The sequence below is a fragment of the Onychomys torridus genome, chromosome 14, assembly GCF_903995425.1.
Source record: "Onychomys torridus chromosome 14, mOncTor1.1, whole genome shotgun sequence".
Taxonomy (NCBI): domain Eukaryota; kingdom Metazoa; phylum Chordata; class Mammalia; order Rodentia; family Cricetidae; genus Onychomys; species Onychomys torridus.
In genome coordinates this window covers 82,178,947-82,194,973 of record NC_050456.1, presented here as the reverse complement: position 1 = coordinate 82,194,973, position 16,027 = coordinate 82,178,947, and the positions used below count along the sequence as shown (strand labels likewise).

At 46.2% G+C, this 16,027-nt stretch overlaps 1 protein-coding gene across 1 annotated transcript in view; it reads right to left on the bottom strand.

Moving 5' to 3' along the window:
* Ptprn2 (protein tyrosine phosphatase receptor type N2) overlaps positions 1-16,027 on the bottom strand; it is a 723,577-nt gene that overhangs the window by 15,496 nt on the left and 692,054 nt on the right. The window contains exons 18-20 of the mRNA XM_036205661.1: positions 7,668-7,787; positions 6,686-6,852; positions 1,758-1,815 (exon numbers count right to left, since the gene is read on the bottom strand). Of these exons, the coding sequence (XP_036061554.1) occupies positions 1,758-1,815; positions 6,686-6,852; positions 7,668-7,787 (345 nt within the window). The remainder of the gene's footprint in view (positions 1-1,757; positions 1,816-6,685; positions 6,853-7,667; positions 7,788-16,027) is intronic.

Below are 16,027 nucleotides of genomic sequence, written 5' to 3'. Positions count from 1 at the left end.
CACACACACGGGGGCCAGGACAGGCCTCACTCACTCTTGGGGTGCTCTCCTCTCTCTAGAAATATTCCTCTCAGAATGCTATTTTCTCCCCACCCACACTTTACCCAGAGATGTGGTCAATTTTGTCAGGGAAGAAAAAAGAATGAATAGAGGCTTGCTGCTGTCAGAGTTAGAGGGCCTTTGCCTTCTACTGTCCCTGGCAGTGTCCTGGGACTCCAGGCCAGCAGGAGGCCAGGCTAGGCAGCCAGATGCAGGGCACTCACTCTGCTCCTGTCAAGGGCATGGCCTGTCCTTTTCCAGGCGTCCCCCCCACCAGAAGAAGTGTTCCTTCATCCATTATTTGATCACATTCTTCAACAAGCACCCTCCCTTTCTGTCTCCCCCATCCCACCAGCTATAATAACCAGGATGCTGGCCACCAAGGCCAGAGTTGTGAAGATGTTCTCAATTGTGTCTCTACAGTAGCAAGTACAAAAAATGGAAAGCATTCCTTTTCTGCGCAAACAGTGGCCCAAAGTCATCTCTCACCAGGACCATGTGAGACCATCTCCTCCCCCATGTAGATGTTGCCACGGTGTCATGTGAGTTTTTAACATGTTTTCTCATCAAGTGGGGGTTTGTTCTCACACCCCTGGCATCTCCTAAAGGAAGGATGCTTCACGTGTAAATTTCTAGCAAATCCACTGCGACTTTAAGAAGCATCCACTGAAGACTTTGGGTACCACCACGGCTCCAGGGGTGCCAGGTGGCCCCAAGCAGTTCTTTCAGGTGGACAGTCCTTGCCTTTGCTTTCACAGCCTCCCCAAATGCTGTGGACAGGTCGAGCTGGTGAGAGGAACACTTCACACTGCACTGTAATTCACATTCGGGCATCGGGGACAAGGGACTGCTGGTGACACCCTTGAGCCCAGTGTGGCCCACTTCTGTATGTGGTACAGTGTCAGAACATTTTCAGAAATCTTACAAAAATCTTCCAATAAACTAGAACTTCTCCCAGTACATTTATGGGTGGAAGATGCTTTCTTTGTTCTGCATTATGAGACACAAAACCACAGGGTATTTTTCACTCCCTGCAAAGGCAGAAACATTTGCACAGACATAGACACATGTACACATGTGTATGCACACACACACACACACACACACACACACACACACACACACACACACACACATTTGATGCTTGACCTTTAGGGTCAAAATCTTCTTTTCATTCCAGGCAGAAAGGAATGTTCTATGAGACAGTTCTAGAAAAACAGAGTGTGACTTCTTCACCATGGACAGTTGAGTATGGAGTCCGGTAGAGACAGAACCACTGGTCTGAATATGCACGCAGTTCTCACTGAAGTTTTGCAAGACTCAGCCACTGAGAGCAGAGTGGGCAGCTAATCCCTGTCTTTACAGACTGTTCCCAGTATATCTCCAGGCATTTTTCACCTTGTGACTGAGATAAGCACATGGTTGAACCTGGGTCCTCAAGGTTTTGTGGCACCATGAGGGTTTAGGAAAAAATAAGGCAGGTGTATGTGGGCATTAGAAATAGGAGACAGATCATGGCACTATTTAGTCTGTGTGCAGTGGAAAAGACCCACAGCTTCCTCTAGCCAAACAGAATGGCAAATTAAGTTTATTCCTGTGGTTTCCCTTAGAGAGACGGCTATATTCATTCACCAGGCAGTCATAAAGTTCAGCCCACACTGTAATTGTATCTGTTATATTTTGAAACAGCAAAACTTAGCACATGTTTAAAGTTATACTTGCCTGCAATGAACAATTATTGGACAAGAGCGGCCTCGGTAGCACTTGTTTACTTTTCTGAAATAAAAAGAGATCAAAGTTATAGTGTCAAGCTGAGATGCTGTCATCTGAACCACAAACAAGCCCCAGCACAGAGTCCAGACATCTAAGTAATTTTTGCAATAGCCTGTTTGAACATAGAGGTGAGAATTTACATATCTAATTCAATGACTTTTCCCCTTTCAATGGCAACTTGGTAAACGAGCTTTAAAAACACATCTTACACATCCATAGTGAGTTCTCCCCTTGCAAGTGTGAACTCCAGGCTTGGGCCACAGGTACAGGAGCCAGGGTTCTGGCCTCACCACCTCAGGCCCCCTTTCTCTCCCCTGATGTGTCCCTAGGTGTGGCTCTGGTGACTGGACTCCTGTTGGGAAACTCTTGAGTTTTGTACCATATGCTCAAAATTTCTCATAGTCTGTTCATCACACTGAATATAACATCATTACAACTAAAAACAGCATGCTGTCTTAGCTTGAGGTGAGGGTTTGTAAATTATGGAGAACACTCCAGGGAGCTCAGGACAGTCTTTTCTATTTTTCTAAATCAAAGTATTTTTTAAAATTAACTTCACTCTACAGGTTTAGATTGGCAGATATAAGCACTAGCAGTGAGATATTCAAGGTATTTTTAACCAAACCATATCTCAAACAGAGGGCTGGTTTCAACTCATAGTACAGGCTCCAAGATTTATTTATTTATTTTTAATTCAGTGAAACAACTAAACAAGTTTTCAAGGCACATTAAAGTTGTCTGTAAGATATTCTTATTAAGGGAAGTAAAGACAGGCTCTGAATTTGTTGGAAGGGGAAAAAGTGTGATGAGGGTGTGTTCTGGAACTTGCTGTGTGACCTCCTCCAGTGAGACTCAAATTAAGGAGGAAAAAAAATGACAATACAGAAAAAAATGTTTCCCCTTGAACCAGAGATGGGAATATGTCACGTTCTTTGCCTCCAAAGCACTGTGACAGGAGAGTGGAGAGCAGAAATCAATCAGGTGTGGCTGTGGGCTTCCAAGCAGAGAGGCCTGGTGGAGGAGGCAGCAGCCTGCATGCTAAGGCCTGTGCACTGAGTAGATAATTTAGTGTCAGGCAGCTGATAGCAGGCGGCTTTTCTTTTTTTCCTTTTTCCGACTTCCACTGCAGTGGAAGTAGACTTAGGTACTTCTGATAGAAGTCTAAACTCCCCTTCCCCCACAATGGGACCAGCAAAAATGGGAATTGAAGGGCAGATGCAGAGCCTGGATAAGATGCGCCCCCCTACAGACAGGTCATGTTCAAAGCTCTGTTCAATCACTTGATCTGCGGCTGCTTTCTAATCTGTAAAAACCTGCAGCATCTTAGAGCCTCGGGACCACCCACAGAAGCCCCGAAGAGCGGAGTGCTCAGAACCATGAGGGTGAAACCAGTGAGCTCTCTCCTGGCCCTTCTGAGGGAGCCTTTTGTGGCCAGGGGTGTGAGGAGCACTGTGGGGCCTGGAGGAGGTCAAAGATGAGGAGCAAATTCCCTGAGCAACGGCACCCACATACCAGGGTGACCCCCAAAGGCATGGTCCTTGGAGAATAACCACATTAGAAAGCAGGCCCAGTAAGCCTCCCCTGCAGAAGTCCCCTGTTCCCTGCTGGGTCCCAGCTCTGACACACATGAGTATTAAAGCAAGAGCATGAGGCTGCTGGCTCGGTTGGACCTGTGCATCGGGCTGATGTGTGGCTGCAATGGAACCCTAGCCTGGTAGGCACGAGCCCTGTAAACCCAGGGGCTAGGCCCACTGGGCGGCTTTCCTCTCAAAGCTCTTTCTCTTTATGCAGAGTTTCCCTGCTAACAGGAATGACCCCAGGGTCACATTGCATGCTTGGCTACTGTGGGTTGGGAAGGTGTCTGCATGCCCACAAGGTGGCCAGTCATCAGGTTTACTCTGCGCTGCTTTCCTGATGGGGCTAAGCATAGAAGATGCACATTAAGAACCACCACAAGGAATCTGTAAGGCAGAGCACGGTTAACTGCTCAGTACCCACTTTGGCAAAATAAAAACAAAACAAAACAAAACAAAAAAAACCCACCCATCATCTCTCTAGGTAAGAGTGTGACCCAGGTAAGTGGCTGCCACTCAGATCTCCACTCCCGTGGCCCCACCTTCCTCTACAGGATGCTTAAGGTATGTTTTCTTCAGATTGGTTGCCTCAGGAGGCCTTTCAGAGATTTCACTGTAATTTTCATACCCACACCAGACCCGCCCTGTGCCATATTTACATGCAACCCTGGGGCCAGGTAAAAGACGTGGTGGAAATACTTGTGGCAGTATAGCTTAGAACTTTATTAACAAAGAATCATGGGTTATTACAGCGTGAAATACCACAAATAGAAAAGCAAAAAAAAAAAAAAAAAAAAAAGTCACACATGGAGCCAGTGTGTTCATCCGAGGACCTGAGATGCGGGTGCTGGTTATTCATGAAGATGAGCAATACACAGTTGTCTCATTTAGGTCTTAGGTCATCAGTAAGCGAGGTCTCCAACATTGAGCGGAAATGGATACTATATGGACTTTGGCAGGAGGATTTCCCAGAGAAGGAACCGTTCGCAATACAAACCAACCCTTGGTCACTGAGTGAGAAGGAGTCGCCATGCAAACGGACAGAAGCAAAGTCGGGTCGTTAGAGGCTCAGAGAGGGGCCCGTGTCCCTGCAGCAGTCACAGTTTCCAATGATCACTTTTGTGACTATGCAACTGGGCTCATATTACTAGCTGCAACATCACAAAAATGACACTGGCCACCGCTAAGTAGCTGGCAAAGTAAGGGTTTGTCGGTTTGACAGTGAGCAGCGTTAGTGGATGCATGGAACACAGCAAGAAGTACAGAAGTGGGGAGGAAGGAGGGAGGGAGAAGGGGAGGAAGGGAGAGAGAGAGAGAGGAGGCAGGAGAGAGGAGAGGTTTGTAGAGCCAAGCCCTCACATGTGACTCTAATTATCTCTTAGCAGTTTCTCTTTAAAGTGTAAATGTGTGCCCCCTGGGCTCCATAAACAGTTAATTACACATCCTGGGTGCCTGACACACACCCCAAGCCCACTGAGAATGCTAGGCTATTGTTACAGCACTAGAAACCTTCCCCTGAACAAGGTGGGGTCCTCAAAGGTGGCTTCTTCCTATCCCTCCAGCTGCTGGCACTGGCAACTCATTTCTAAGCCAGGGTATCCCGGGAGAGTGTGGTCATTTGTGCCAATTACCCGCGGCGATGTGAAAGGCTCCTCAGCTGGGCTACTGGGTCCTGTCCAAACTGACTTCAGTTAATGCTAGCTACCTTAACTGAAGCCTTCAACACTAGGCTGAGAGTCTTGTTTTCTTTATAATGTAACATAAACTTTGGACCATGTCTGCTTAGATAGATTCTGGAGTTGGAGAGACCTGGGGATCCTGCTTTCTCCAGGATGTGTCCTGAACCCCGAGGGCTGGATATGGGTATGTTCCATTCCATATATGAATACAGACATGGGCCCATACACATATATGTGCAAACCCCTTGGATGAGCTTGGAGACGGGTAGTGAGATGGACAGCCATCTGCATAGCTGCATCCACTTTGCCAGTCATGAACAAGAGATTCTATGTGAGTCTCAAGATTCTGTGTGTACTGGGAGGGGTCTAGTGGCCAGGAAACCAGGGTGGGAGGGAAGGAGTTGTGGACAGTGGCTGATTTAGGACGTTCTCGAATTTCTGAATGCACCTATAGAGGAGGTGACAGCTGGGTTGGAGCCACTGGCCTTGATACCAAATCTGTCTTTCCTCAGACTCTTCCATGTAATTTCTTTCCAAAGAATGGTCCAGGTAAAGAAGTTTTATTCCCAGAACTTGGAAGGCAGAGGCAGGCAGATCTCTGTGAGTTTGAGTCTAGCCTCACTTACATAGTTCCAGAACAGACAGGGGCTATGTAGGGAAACATTGTTTCCCCCAAATATTTTTCAAAGTGGTATCATAAAAAGTGTAAGCATTTGTAACATACACATTCAAGTGTACAGGTCAGTCTTAGCACCATTTTCTTCTCAATGTTCTCCTTTCCAACCTTCCTGCAGTTAGAACTGTTTGTCTTATCATCTGGTGGCACCACTTTCTGCAAAACACTGGGCCCTAGCTCTCTAGCTCCTTGTCTGTGAACTTGTTGGGTGGGTGGGCTTCCGGTTAGCTACATGTGGAATGCAGAACTTGGCACTGACTTGGAGGGACAGCTGTGCACTCTTACCACTTTGGGTGGCACTAACCTATCACCAGTGTGATGTGCAAACAGCACGCCTACCTCACATTTGGCTTTCTTTACATCGTCAGTATCTTCCTGTAGGGAAGTCTAACATTCATCTCAACAGTTCACTAGAGACATTTTCAAATGAGACAGTTTTGTTTTTTTTTTGGGGGGGGGGTGGCTGACTAGAGCAACAAACAACAAAATAAAATGACTGTTGGTTTCAAAACTGTGTTCAACATATAAACACATTCACGGACTAACTATAGTTTTAGGCTTTTTAGTCAAGATTGCCCATTCTATAATCTAGCCTTTGCCTGATGAGATTTCCTTAGCCTGGCTGGTGGATGAGTAGCCAAATTAGAAATCTGACTTTATTACCAAAGCTTTATGGAATATAGATCTTGGGTGGGTTATGACCACACTTCCAGAGCTCTACGATGCCTGCCCCCTCACATTCAACACCACTAGTGATGGAAAATAACTCATACTGACCACAGGCACTTGCTACACCCTTTGCTCTCTCCCTTTCTCTTCCTGCCCGGTTGTCGCATTGCAGCTAGCATCTTTAAAAACCCAGAGACCTGGCCCCACCCACATGCCCTTGGCCTGTCCGTGCAAACTCCAATCGCATTGGTTTGCCAGCATGCTCTTTGTTTTACCTGCGGAAGTCCAGGAGTGACCTTGTAGAGGAAGGGACTCCCTGGTCATACCAACTCAGGAAGTGGAATTGGGTCACCGTGCGTGTCTCATTGGTCTGCAGGTTCTTCAGGTAAAAGCTCCTCACCAGGAAGTCCTGGCACCAGATGTGCTCAGAGACCAGATTGACCTGGTGGGGACAGGATAGCAAAGCATGTGAGCCCAAGACTACGAACACAGTAGCATGTTTGGGGACATAGGGGACCAAGCGGAGGAGACAGACAGGTGACATCTGCTTTGCCCCAAGCTCTCCTCCTCTCCACTCTCAGTTTTAACTGGATCAGGGAGCACAAGACTCAGTGGACACTAAGGGGAGGGCGCTATCTCTCCCCAAGTTAAAACCTATTGCCTGCTAGCCATGTGCTGTTACTGCTCCCGTCAAGCCTCTAACTGCCCCCCCCCACCATGTAAGCCATTTGCATCTAATTTTGATGTACAAACAACCAAACAAGGCATTTGAGTCCTAGCTTGAACACCACAGTTATTGCCTTCATTCTAGTATGTGTAGGGAACCCAGCGAGAGAAATCTGCCCCTTACAAAAAGGTCCAATACTATAAACCCCATGGCTTAGGCAAGAAAAACTGCCAGCCATTCAGACATGGGCAGTATTCTCTGTGAAAATGGACCTTGCTTGGGATGCTTATTATTTGGACCTGGGCCACCTTTGCATGATAGGCATTTTTTTTTTCGTCCCACCAGCCTTTAGAATTACGCAGTTGTGATACAGAATGCCCACATTCACTCCTGAGTTTATCCCTAACTACGTAGCCATACAGGGCATTGGGTCTCTCTTGGTTGTACTACACCTGGACCCCTCTGAAGTCAAATGTGTGGAAGCCTTCCCTGGGGATGTCCTGGCCCCACAGAGCCACTGGCTGGGTTGTTGTTGAGGACTAGAAATTTGTGCTCTTGCCCAGGCCTGTGTGGGTGCTCAGTCCTGGTACCTCATAGACGTGGTAGAGGTTGGAGCCTTCGTCAGGCCAGTAGTGGTGGCACTGCCGGACGCCGTTCTCCGACAGCGGTGTCAGCATGACGATGACGGCGCAGCCGCTCTCCCACACCATCTGCAGACGACACACAGCTTGTGGTTACTACCCTTAGAGACAATTATCCCACCCACAGGAACTTTGTCCTGCACCCAGCAGTTGCTTCACACCTCTGCACACACTAGCCCCATGTTATACAGGTTCCATGAGATAAAAAAAAAAAAAAAAAAAAAAAAAAAAAACACTCAATGGGTTTCACCCTCAACCAACAGTCTCACTATGTGGCCCTGGCTGGCCTTGAACTCACAGAGATCCATCTGCCTATGCCTCCTGAGTGCTAGGAATAAAGGCCTGTGTCGCCATGCCCAGCAACTTTGGGTCTATAAGAGACTTTCTGGAACACAGCACAAACTGGCTCAGACTGGACACCATTTTATGAGTAGACTAATGGCGGTTGCCGCATGACTCCTGGGGAGCCGCCCTCCCAGCAGAAGTGGATTCTTAGGAAGAGTATGACAGAGCCTGCTCCCACACAGTGTGACACCATTCAGATGACAAAGATCCAAGCCTTAGTTAATAATTTACAGGAGCCACATAAAATTGATCTAAGCCACAACAAACACACAAATGCTTGTTTGTCATTTGAGGAAGCCCCCTCAGTCACCACTTTGCAAAGAGAAGCTATCACTTTGAGATGCAAACCTTTGTGTTGAATGTTGCTAGTGATTTACAAGATTGTTACCCAGGCATGGCTGGTACAGACTTTTGTCAGCACAGGACAGTGTGCTCGGAGAGAAGAGGGCTCTGATTTCCCTGCCGTGCTCTGAGCTAACATCACAGAAATATGTACAAGCAACCACATTTAGGTGTAAAATTGGTATCCCAGAGAGCTTTCACTTCTTTTAAATGCAGATGTAAAAATCCGATTAAGGTCTTGTTATTTAAGGAACACACGAATCTTACACAGAAAATGCTTTCTCATCACCATTCATGTTATTAAATTACTCCATTAAATTCCATCTTAAAAGTCAGACATGTGTGCAATGTTTTTCTCCTTCCATATTGATTTATATTCCCGTGGGACTGAAACAGTCAATACTCTTAAGGCGTCTCACTGTGTATCATTTATATTGGAATTTAATGGAAACCTCCTGAAGTATTTACGAAAAAGCCCGCAAATAAGTATGAATCACACTTGAGCCCGCACACTGCTTTTTGCCTTGGTGCCAGTCCAGTAAGATGAAAATTCTAAGCGTGTTTCATACTGTAAGCTTTCCAACCTGCTCCGCCAAAATCAGGGCTCCCCTCACAGAACGATTTACTGTGCCTTTGGAAAGTGGAGGCGCTCATTGAAGCCATTACGAAAATGAGGAGAAACACAGATTTTATGAGTGTAATAAAAATACAATGATCTAGACCATAAACCATCTTCTAGCACTCTGCCTGCGCTGCCAGTGTGCAATGTTACCAAGCCCTTCATTTGCAGAGGGGGCCTCCAGGTTCCACCAGCACTCTGATTGGTTCACACACACAGCGCTTCCTTCCAGGGCGCCTGCCTGGCTCTCTGAAGATTTGGTTAAGATTAAATCCAAATGAAACTTAATTTAAACAAACAATCTCAAAGGCACCCTGAGGGATAATATTTCTTTTTAGGTCAGTGTGTATAAAGGCAAAGAGGGAATTTACTAAATCAGATAGATTGTAGCCTGACTGGGCACTGATTTCACAAGCTGCTTGTGGGTCTGAGGACATTTCCTTGTGTCCCTTCCTAGGCAGGAAACCTGGATCCTCACAGCCTGCCTCCAGTCTTGGTCTTCATCAACATTCTCTGCCGGGTGTAACCCTAGAATATAGTAAACGATTTTAATTCACATTTGGGGTGGGGATATGGAGTGCTGTAAGATTTCAACCAAGTCAATTTCAATTTCTCCATTTTTCTTCATCTTGGCAGGTTTCCCTAAACCGTAAATCAATATAATTTCTCATGTTTCTGGCACTTTTGTTTGAGCACCAGAGAATATAATATTTATGGCCTTCTTCTCATCTATCTAACACACTAATGTGAGGCGTTTGGGTAGAGACTTTAAACATGGCAGGGAATTCCCAACACAGGTAGGGATGGTATTTTGGTTAAGTCAGGTGTTTGCACTCCCACCAATGAATCCCTCTGCTTGCAGAGTCACAGTGTATTACAAATCCCAGGCAGTGAGCAGGACTTCCACCTGTAGATCGAAGCAAATCTGCTCGGATGGATTGGAAGGGAACCTTTGGTACTGGGTCCCAAGTATAGACTTTAGGCTGTGGGCTGTGGTCCAGGGTCCAGGGAGAGAGTTTGAGGTGCCCCATCCTTGTGTACTTGTCCCAGATGCAGAGTGACTCCCCTTGTAACCTGCCTTGAAGGCACAGGATGATTTGAGCTCTACTGTCCTGCATGTCTGGGTATCAGGGACACAAAGTCTCCCTTTATGACTTCTTTCTATGCCATAGACAAATGTCATCCAGTGGAACTGGGAAGGAGTAAAACCTATTAAACCTGATGCCAGTCTTGTGAGGCCATGGCCCTGATCCACCCAGAGGTGACATGGACCAGAAACTCCCAGTGACACTCAGTCCAGCTACTTTGCAGAGGGATCGTCTTTATGCTTGCTCAGCAATAAGCAGAAAGAGTCAAAGGAAGTAATTTAGACCATTTATCTAGTCAACATTAAATGCATCCTTTGGCTGTTACTTAGCCAACTGAATAAGTTTACTGACATGAAAACCCATTTTGATTTAAAACTCTATTAAAACATCATTGATTGAACTGTGTCTTTCACAAAAGTCACATTAGAGTCTTGATCCCTTGTACCTGAAACCCTTTTTGGAGACAAGATCCCTGTTGAAATCTGCCAGAGGAGAGCCCTCCCTAATTCCCCAGGATAGCATCTCTACAGAAAGGGAGCAGTGGGTGTGGCACAACAGATGGCCATGGGAAGATGAGTGGGACTGGATGAATACAGCTCCAAGTCAAAGGATGCCAGGAGCCACATGGAGTTATACGCAGGATTCTCCCCATCCTCGGAGATCACAGCCCTGCCCATGTTTTACCTAATATTCTGGGTATCTAAACCAGTTCTGGCCTCTAGAACTGTGGGAGAGTATTTTAGGTATTAATCCAACCAGTTTGTGCCACTTTGTGGTAGGAGTAAAGCAAATGAGTGCACCCATGGGTATGTCACCCCGCCACCCAGGCCATCAAAATGATCCACAAATACTGGAAAATGTCAGTCCTGTTCAGATTTCATTTAGTCAACTAAAGGAGATAAAAAATAAATACTGTGTCTCCTCAAAGTCATTTTAAATTATTACACATTTAACTGGCAAATGAAAACCAACCCAAATGAAAATGGGCAAAGGGTCTGAACAGACATCATCATCTCTGAGAAGATGTGCAAAAGTCAGCAGGTAAGGAAAGGTGCTTAACATCACAGACCTTCAGGATGATGTGCATCAGAACCACAAGGAGAGCTGGTTAGATAGCTCAGGAAAGTGCCTGCTGGGCAAACATGAGGATCTGAGTTTATTTCCAGTACTCACATAAGAACTGGGCATGCTGATACATGCCTATAAACCCATGTTGGGAGGGCAGGGACAGGTGCATCCCTGGAACTCATTGACTAGCTGGCTTAGCTGAACTGGAAAGCTCCAGATTAAGGAACGACGCTGTCTCAAAAAATAAGATGAGGATAAATAAACAGAGGAAGGCTCTTGGCGTTGACCTCAAGTTGCTTTGTGTGTACATGCACTCCCTATACACGGGCGGACACACACACACACACACACACACACACACACACACACACACACTACCAGAAAACGTTGTCTATCTCCATTTGATGGCTATCACTGAACAATGAGACTGTGAGCATTGATGAGAAACAGAAGAGGATCTGTACAGCTGTGTGTGTTGGGAGTGGGGCATGAAGTGGCAGAGCTCTTATGAAAATCAGGGCATGAGTTCCTCAAAATATAAAAGTGGTACACCCTAAAACCAAGCCCTTCTGGCTCTGGGTACAGATCCAAAGGAGATGAGATAAGCAGGTTGGAAAATCTATATTTAGTTCACAATGGCCAAGATATGGAATGGCAGCTACTCATAGTGAGTGGATAAAGAAAACATGTAGACACAGCACCATGGGACACTATCAGCCCCCAAAACATGGCAGCATGGGGGAGGACATCCTACTAAGTGAAACAGGCCTGGCAGAGAAGCACAAGCTCCCACAACCCCACTCACATGTGATGCTCAAGAGTCAAACTCAAGAGTATCCTCAGCACTGTCCTGGAGTCCAGTGTGTGCACGCCTGTGAAGGGATGTTGGTCACCGGGTGTGAACCTTCAGCTATAATGAGTAAGTTCTGCAGATGGGGTGCTAAAAGCCCATAATTCTATACTGCGCTCTGAGTCCTGATGAGAGGGGTCCTGAGGCATTCCTAACTCAAAATGGGAACTGAGTAGATGGACATGTTTATTCATCTCATTTCAGTAGTCAGCGGAAACACTGTGTGTGCCTTAAATATGTATAACCAAAGAGACACAACAACAAAACAAACCACTCTGCCAAAGCCCCATGAGATCTAAGTAAAGGAAGAATTAAGCCTTTTCTCTAGATAGTATCCCTGGTCCTTTGGGCAGAAAATGACTCCCTCTACCCAGATTGCTTGTGATGGACACTTTCATCCTTCCGTGGAGTTACCCATCATCACACCTTTCTCTATGTTGTCATCTCCTTACAGATGAGATCCTGGTCTTACTGTCATTTCAACCTCAGTACATTCCATGCTTAATTAAAAACAGTGCAGTTTTTAAAAAGGACCACTGGGGGAGTAGAGAGATGGCTCGGTGGTTAAGAGCACTTACTGCTCCTGCAGAGGCCCCAGATTCAGTACCAAACACCCACACAACCATCTGCAACTCTGTTTCAGGGGATCTGCTGGCCTCTGCGGGCACTTGACACGCACATAGCACACACATACACATGCAGGCAAACAGTCATGCATATAAAATAAAAATAAATAAATCTTTTTTTAAAAAGTCAAATACTGACAGCAGAGATTTGCCTCCAGTAAGCACTCTACTTTAAAAAACAGAAAGGACACAGTGTGTTGATGTGAAAAGAGATAATTTAAAGACATCACTGTCAAAGGGCTTTGGGAGTCCTCCAAGGGCCTGCTTGGATGCACAGAAAACTAGTTTTTGATTTTTTTTTAAAGATAGGAATATTTGCATGCATGCTGGAGCTGTTTGCACTGGAAGACAGTTGTTTCTTTTTGTTTTGTTTTTTCCCCCCAAAAAAGATCAAGCACTTCCCTATCATGACTGTGCAACTCATGTCTGCCATGAATCATTCCTCACAGGCTGAGCCCAGCAAGGAGATACTGAGTGAATGATGCAAAGCCTAAGAACACTGATGACTCCTGAGGCTGAGTACTAAGTAGATCAATGAGGGAAATGGCTTGTCTGTGATATTTCGCTAATGGAGGACTCAGACCCAGCATGTGTTCTCTCAGTCTCAGGCTAGCCTAAAAGTCATAAGCCTTCTGCCTCAGTCTCTTGAGTGCTGGGATTATAGGTATGTGCCACCATATCCGGCTCTGATATAATCTTAAACTTTTTTATTAAATTTATTGATGTGACGTGTATGTGTGTGTGTGTGTGTGTGTGTGTGTGTGTGTAAATGCATGCAAATGCCATAGCCACTTGTGTGGATGTCAGAGAACAAATTGTGAAAGTCATGAGACTGAACCCAGGTTGCCAGGCTTGGCAGCAAGCATCCTCATCCAGTGAGCCATCTTGCCATCCCTCTGACATCTTCTTAGTCAACACATATATATTAGTGTGGTATCTACCCACTTAGAGCTGGTACATGCAGGTGGTCTGAACTGGAGAAACAGTAGAAACATTGATCCAAAGTTGCAAACAGAAGGGATTTTCCTATGGCTAAGGAGCAGACCTGCACCACCACCACGGGTGCACTCAAGGGGAGTGAGTCCTCTGCCTGTGCTTGCTTCTCCCGGTAATGTTCTGTCCAAGGAAAAGCGAAAGCACGAAAACAAGGAATCTTGTACTTTACTGGAAACCACCTAAGAGTTCTCTTGGACAGATGTGACAGCCTGCTGGCTTGTCAAGCAGATCTTCTGTGGCTTGGGGTGACCACATATCACTGGGGGTGAGGGGGGTCCTGTACCACAGCAGTTCTCATAAACTCAAGTTCCTTCGATTCAGATGTGTGCAACCATTTTAAGTGGATTTATTGCCAGCTATTTACACATGCGTGAAGCTTCCCTGGGGGCCACTTGGAATCCTGTGTCTCCAGCCTGCAGCCCAGTTCCAAGTGACTATGTTGGGGTCTCCTTAGAGAGAAGGGCCTCTGATGGGTGCCTCCCTCCCCTTTATCTTCCCCCCTTTTTTCTGAAAATGGGGCCTGGCCAGGTTTGAAATGCAAGGAGGAGAGGGAGAGAAAGGGAAAAAAGAGGTCAGGTCAGGGAAGAAGAGGAAGAGAAGGAGGGAATAGGAGGCAAAGGAGAGTGAAAAGGAACGGGTACTACACATGAACCAGCCAGGGCATTTGCAGCCTTGTGGTGGTTAGTTTTGATTGTGGCCTTGACACACTGTAAAATCAGCTGGGAAGGGAAGGCTCTCAACGAGGTACTGTCCAGATCAGATCGGCCTGTGAGCACAGCTGTGAAGAATTTTCTTAATTGAGTTACTCGAAGTGGGAAGACCCACACTGAATGTGGAGTGCCACTTCATGTGTGGGAGCTGAGCACTAGCATGTGTGTGTGAGCTCGCTGCTCCTCACTCTTGACTGTAGGTGTAATGTGACCAGTTCTCTTAAGTTTTCCTCACTGTGACTTCCTGCTCTGATGACTACAGTCTGGAAGTTAGCCAAATAAATCTTTTCTCCCTTAAACTGATCTTGCCAGGGCATGGATATATATATATATCCATATGTAAAATCACATCAGAAAAAAAGAAGACAAGCTGTGATCCATAAATACATGTTAAAAACAAACCCAGCCTAATTTAAATGTTTGTATGGTACAGGGAATGAATGTGTCATTTCTTACTACAGGCTACTAACTGTGATCATGGACACATCTAGACAAAGCCCAGATTTAGATTAGGAAGTCTGTAGAGAGTTTTGTTGTTTAGATTTTTTTTTTCATTTTTAAAAGGTTGTGAATGTGTGCATCCAAAATCCAGGAGATGAAACACCCGAAACTTGACGTCCTGGAAAGATACATTTCCCACTGAACTGTCCTCATTTCTGTCTGTGTTCCTCAGAAAACGTACTCTTTGGTGAGCCACTCTGCCCTGTGTAGTTCCTGTGCTCACCTTCCCTGATCTCAACACCACACTGGCAGAATCAGAAGGTCCCTCTCCTCACCAACAGCCAAGAGTAGACAGGGATGGGTAACCATGCTGCTTGGCCATGAGTGTCTGGAGCTGAAGGGCCCTGGGGGACATGAGCTTTCCTGGAATCATGCCTTGTAAGTAACTGTATCCAAAACTCAGCTCCAGACCGGGCTGGATGAGGACAAAGCTCACGCACACAGGTCTGTCCTGGAGGCGTAGCTCCATTGGGATGAGTCTGAACAGCAATCGGCCACTGAGACACCATCGGCCTCAACATCAGAGTTTGAAATGTTTTTCATTAATTAGTTGGCAAGGGACCATCAGTGAGGCATGCTGGGATTGTGTCTGGAAAACTAAAGGTTTGACTCTTAGTGGCATTGGGGACAATGTGTAGACTGGCTGGGGAAGCCTGGCACTTTGTGAAGGTAGTACTTCAGCTGATGGCCAGGCAGCAAACACTACACTGTGGCGGCCAGCACTCTGTCACACCACTGCAATCCCTAGGTTTCCAGCTCACCCTGATGAGAGCCTGAGCACATGGGAGGACACCCTCTGGCCCTATTCATCTTCCGTGGTTCTTTGCTTAGGTTTATCCTGTAACTGAAGCCTCCAGAGGCAGGCACTCAGGGTAGGCTGAGGACAATGACAAGGTACACCATAAGCCAGTGGCCAGTGATGAGAACTGGCTGGATGCTTGCATGGATCAGCCTTCCTCATTTCTCCAGTGAGCATTTATGTATATTTCTGTCCATGTACACTGTCCTGTATCTTTGTGGGCTTCCAGCAGGTATTGGGGACCCTCTGCCTGGGAGGATTGCGCCAAAGAGACCCACATCCTCTACATCCTTCAACTCTTCTTAAACATATGAAGAATGTGCCTCTCCATGCCTATGCCACGGGACTAATCACTGTCTCTTAAA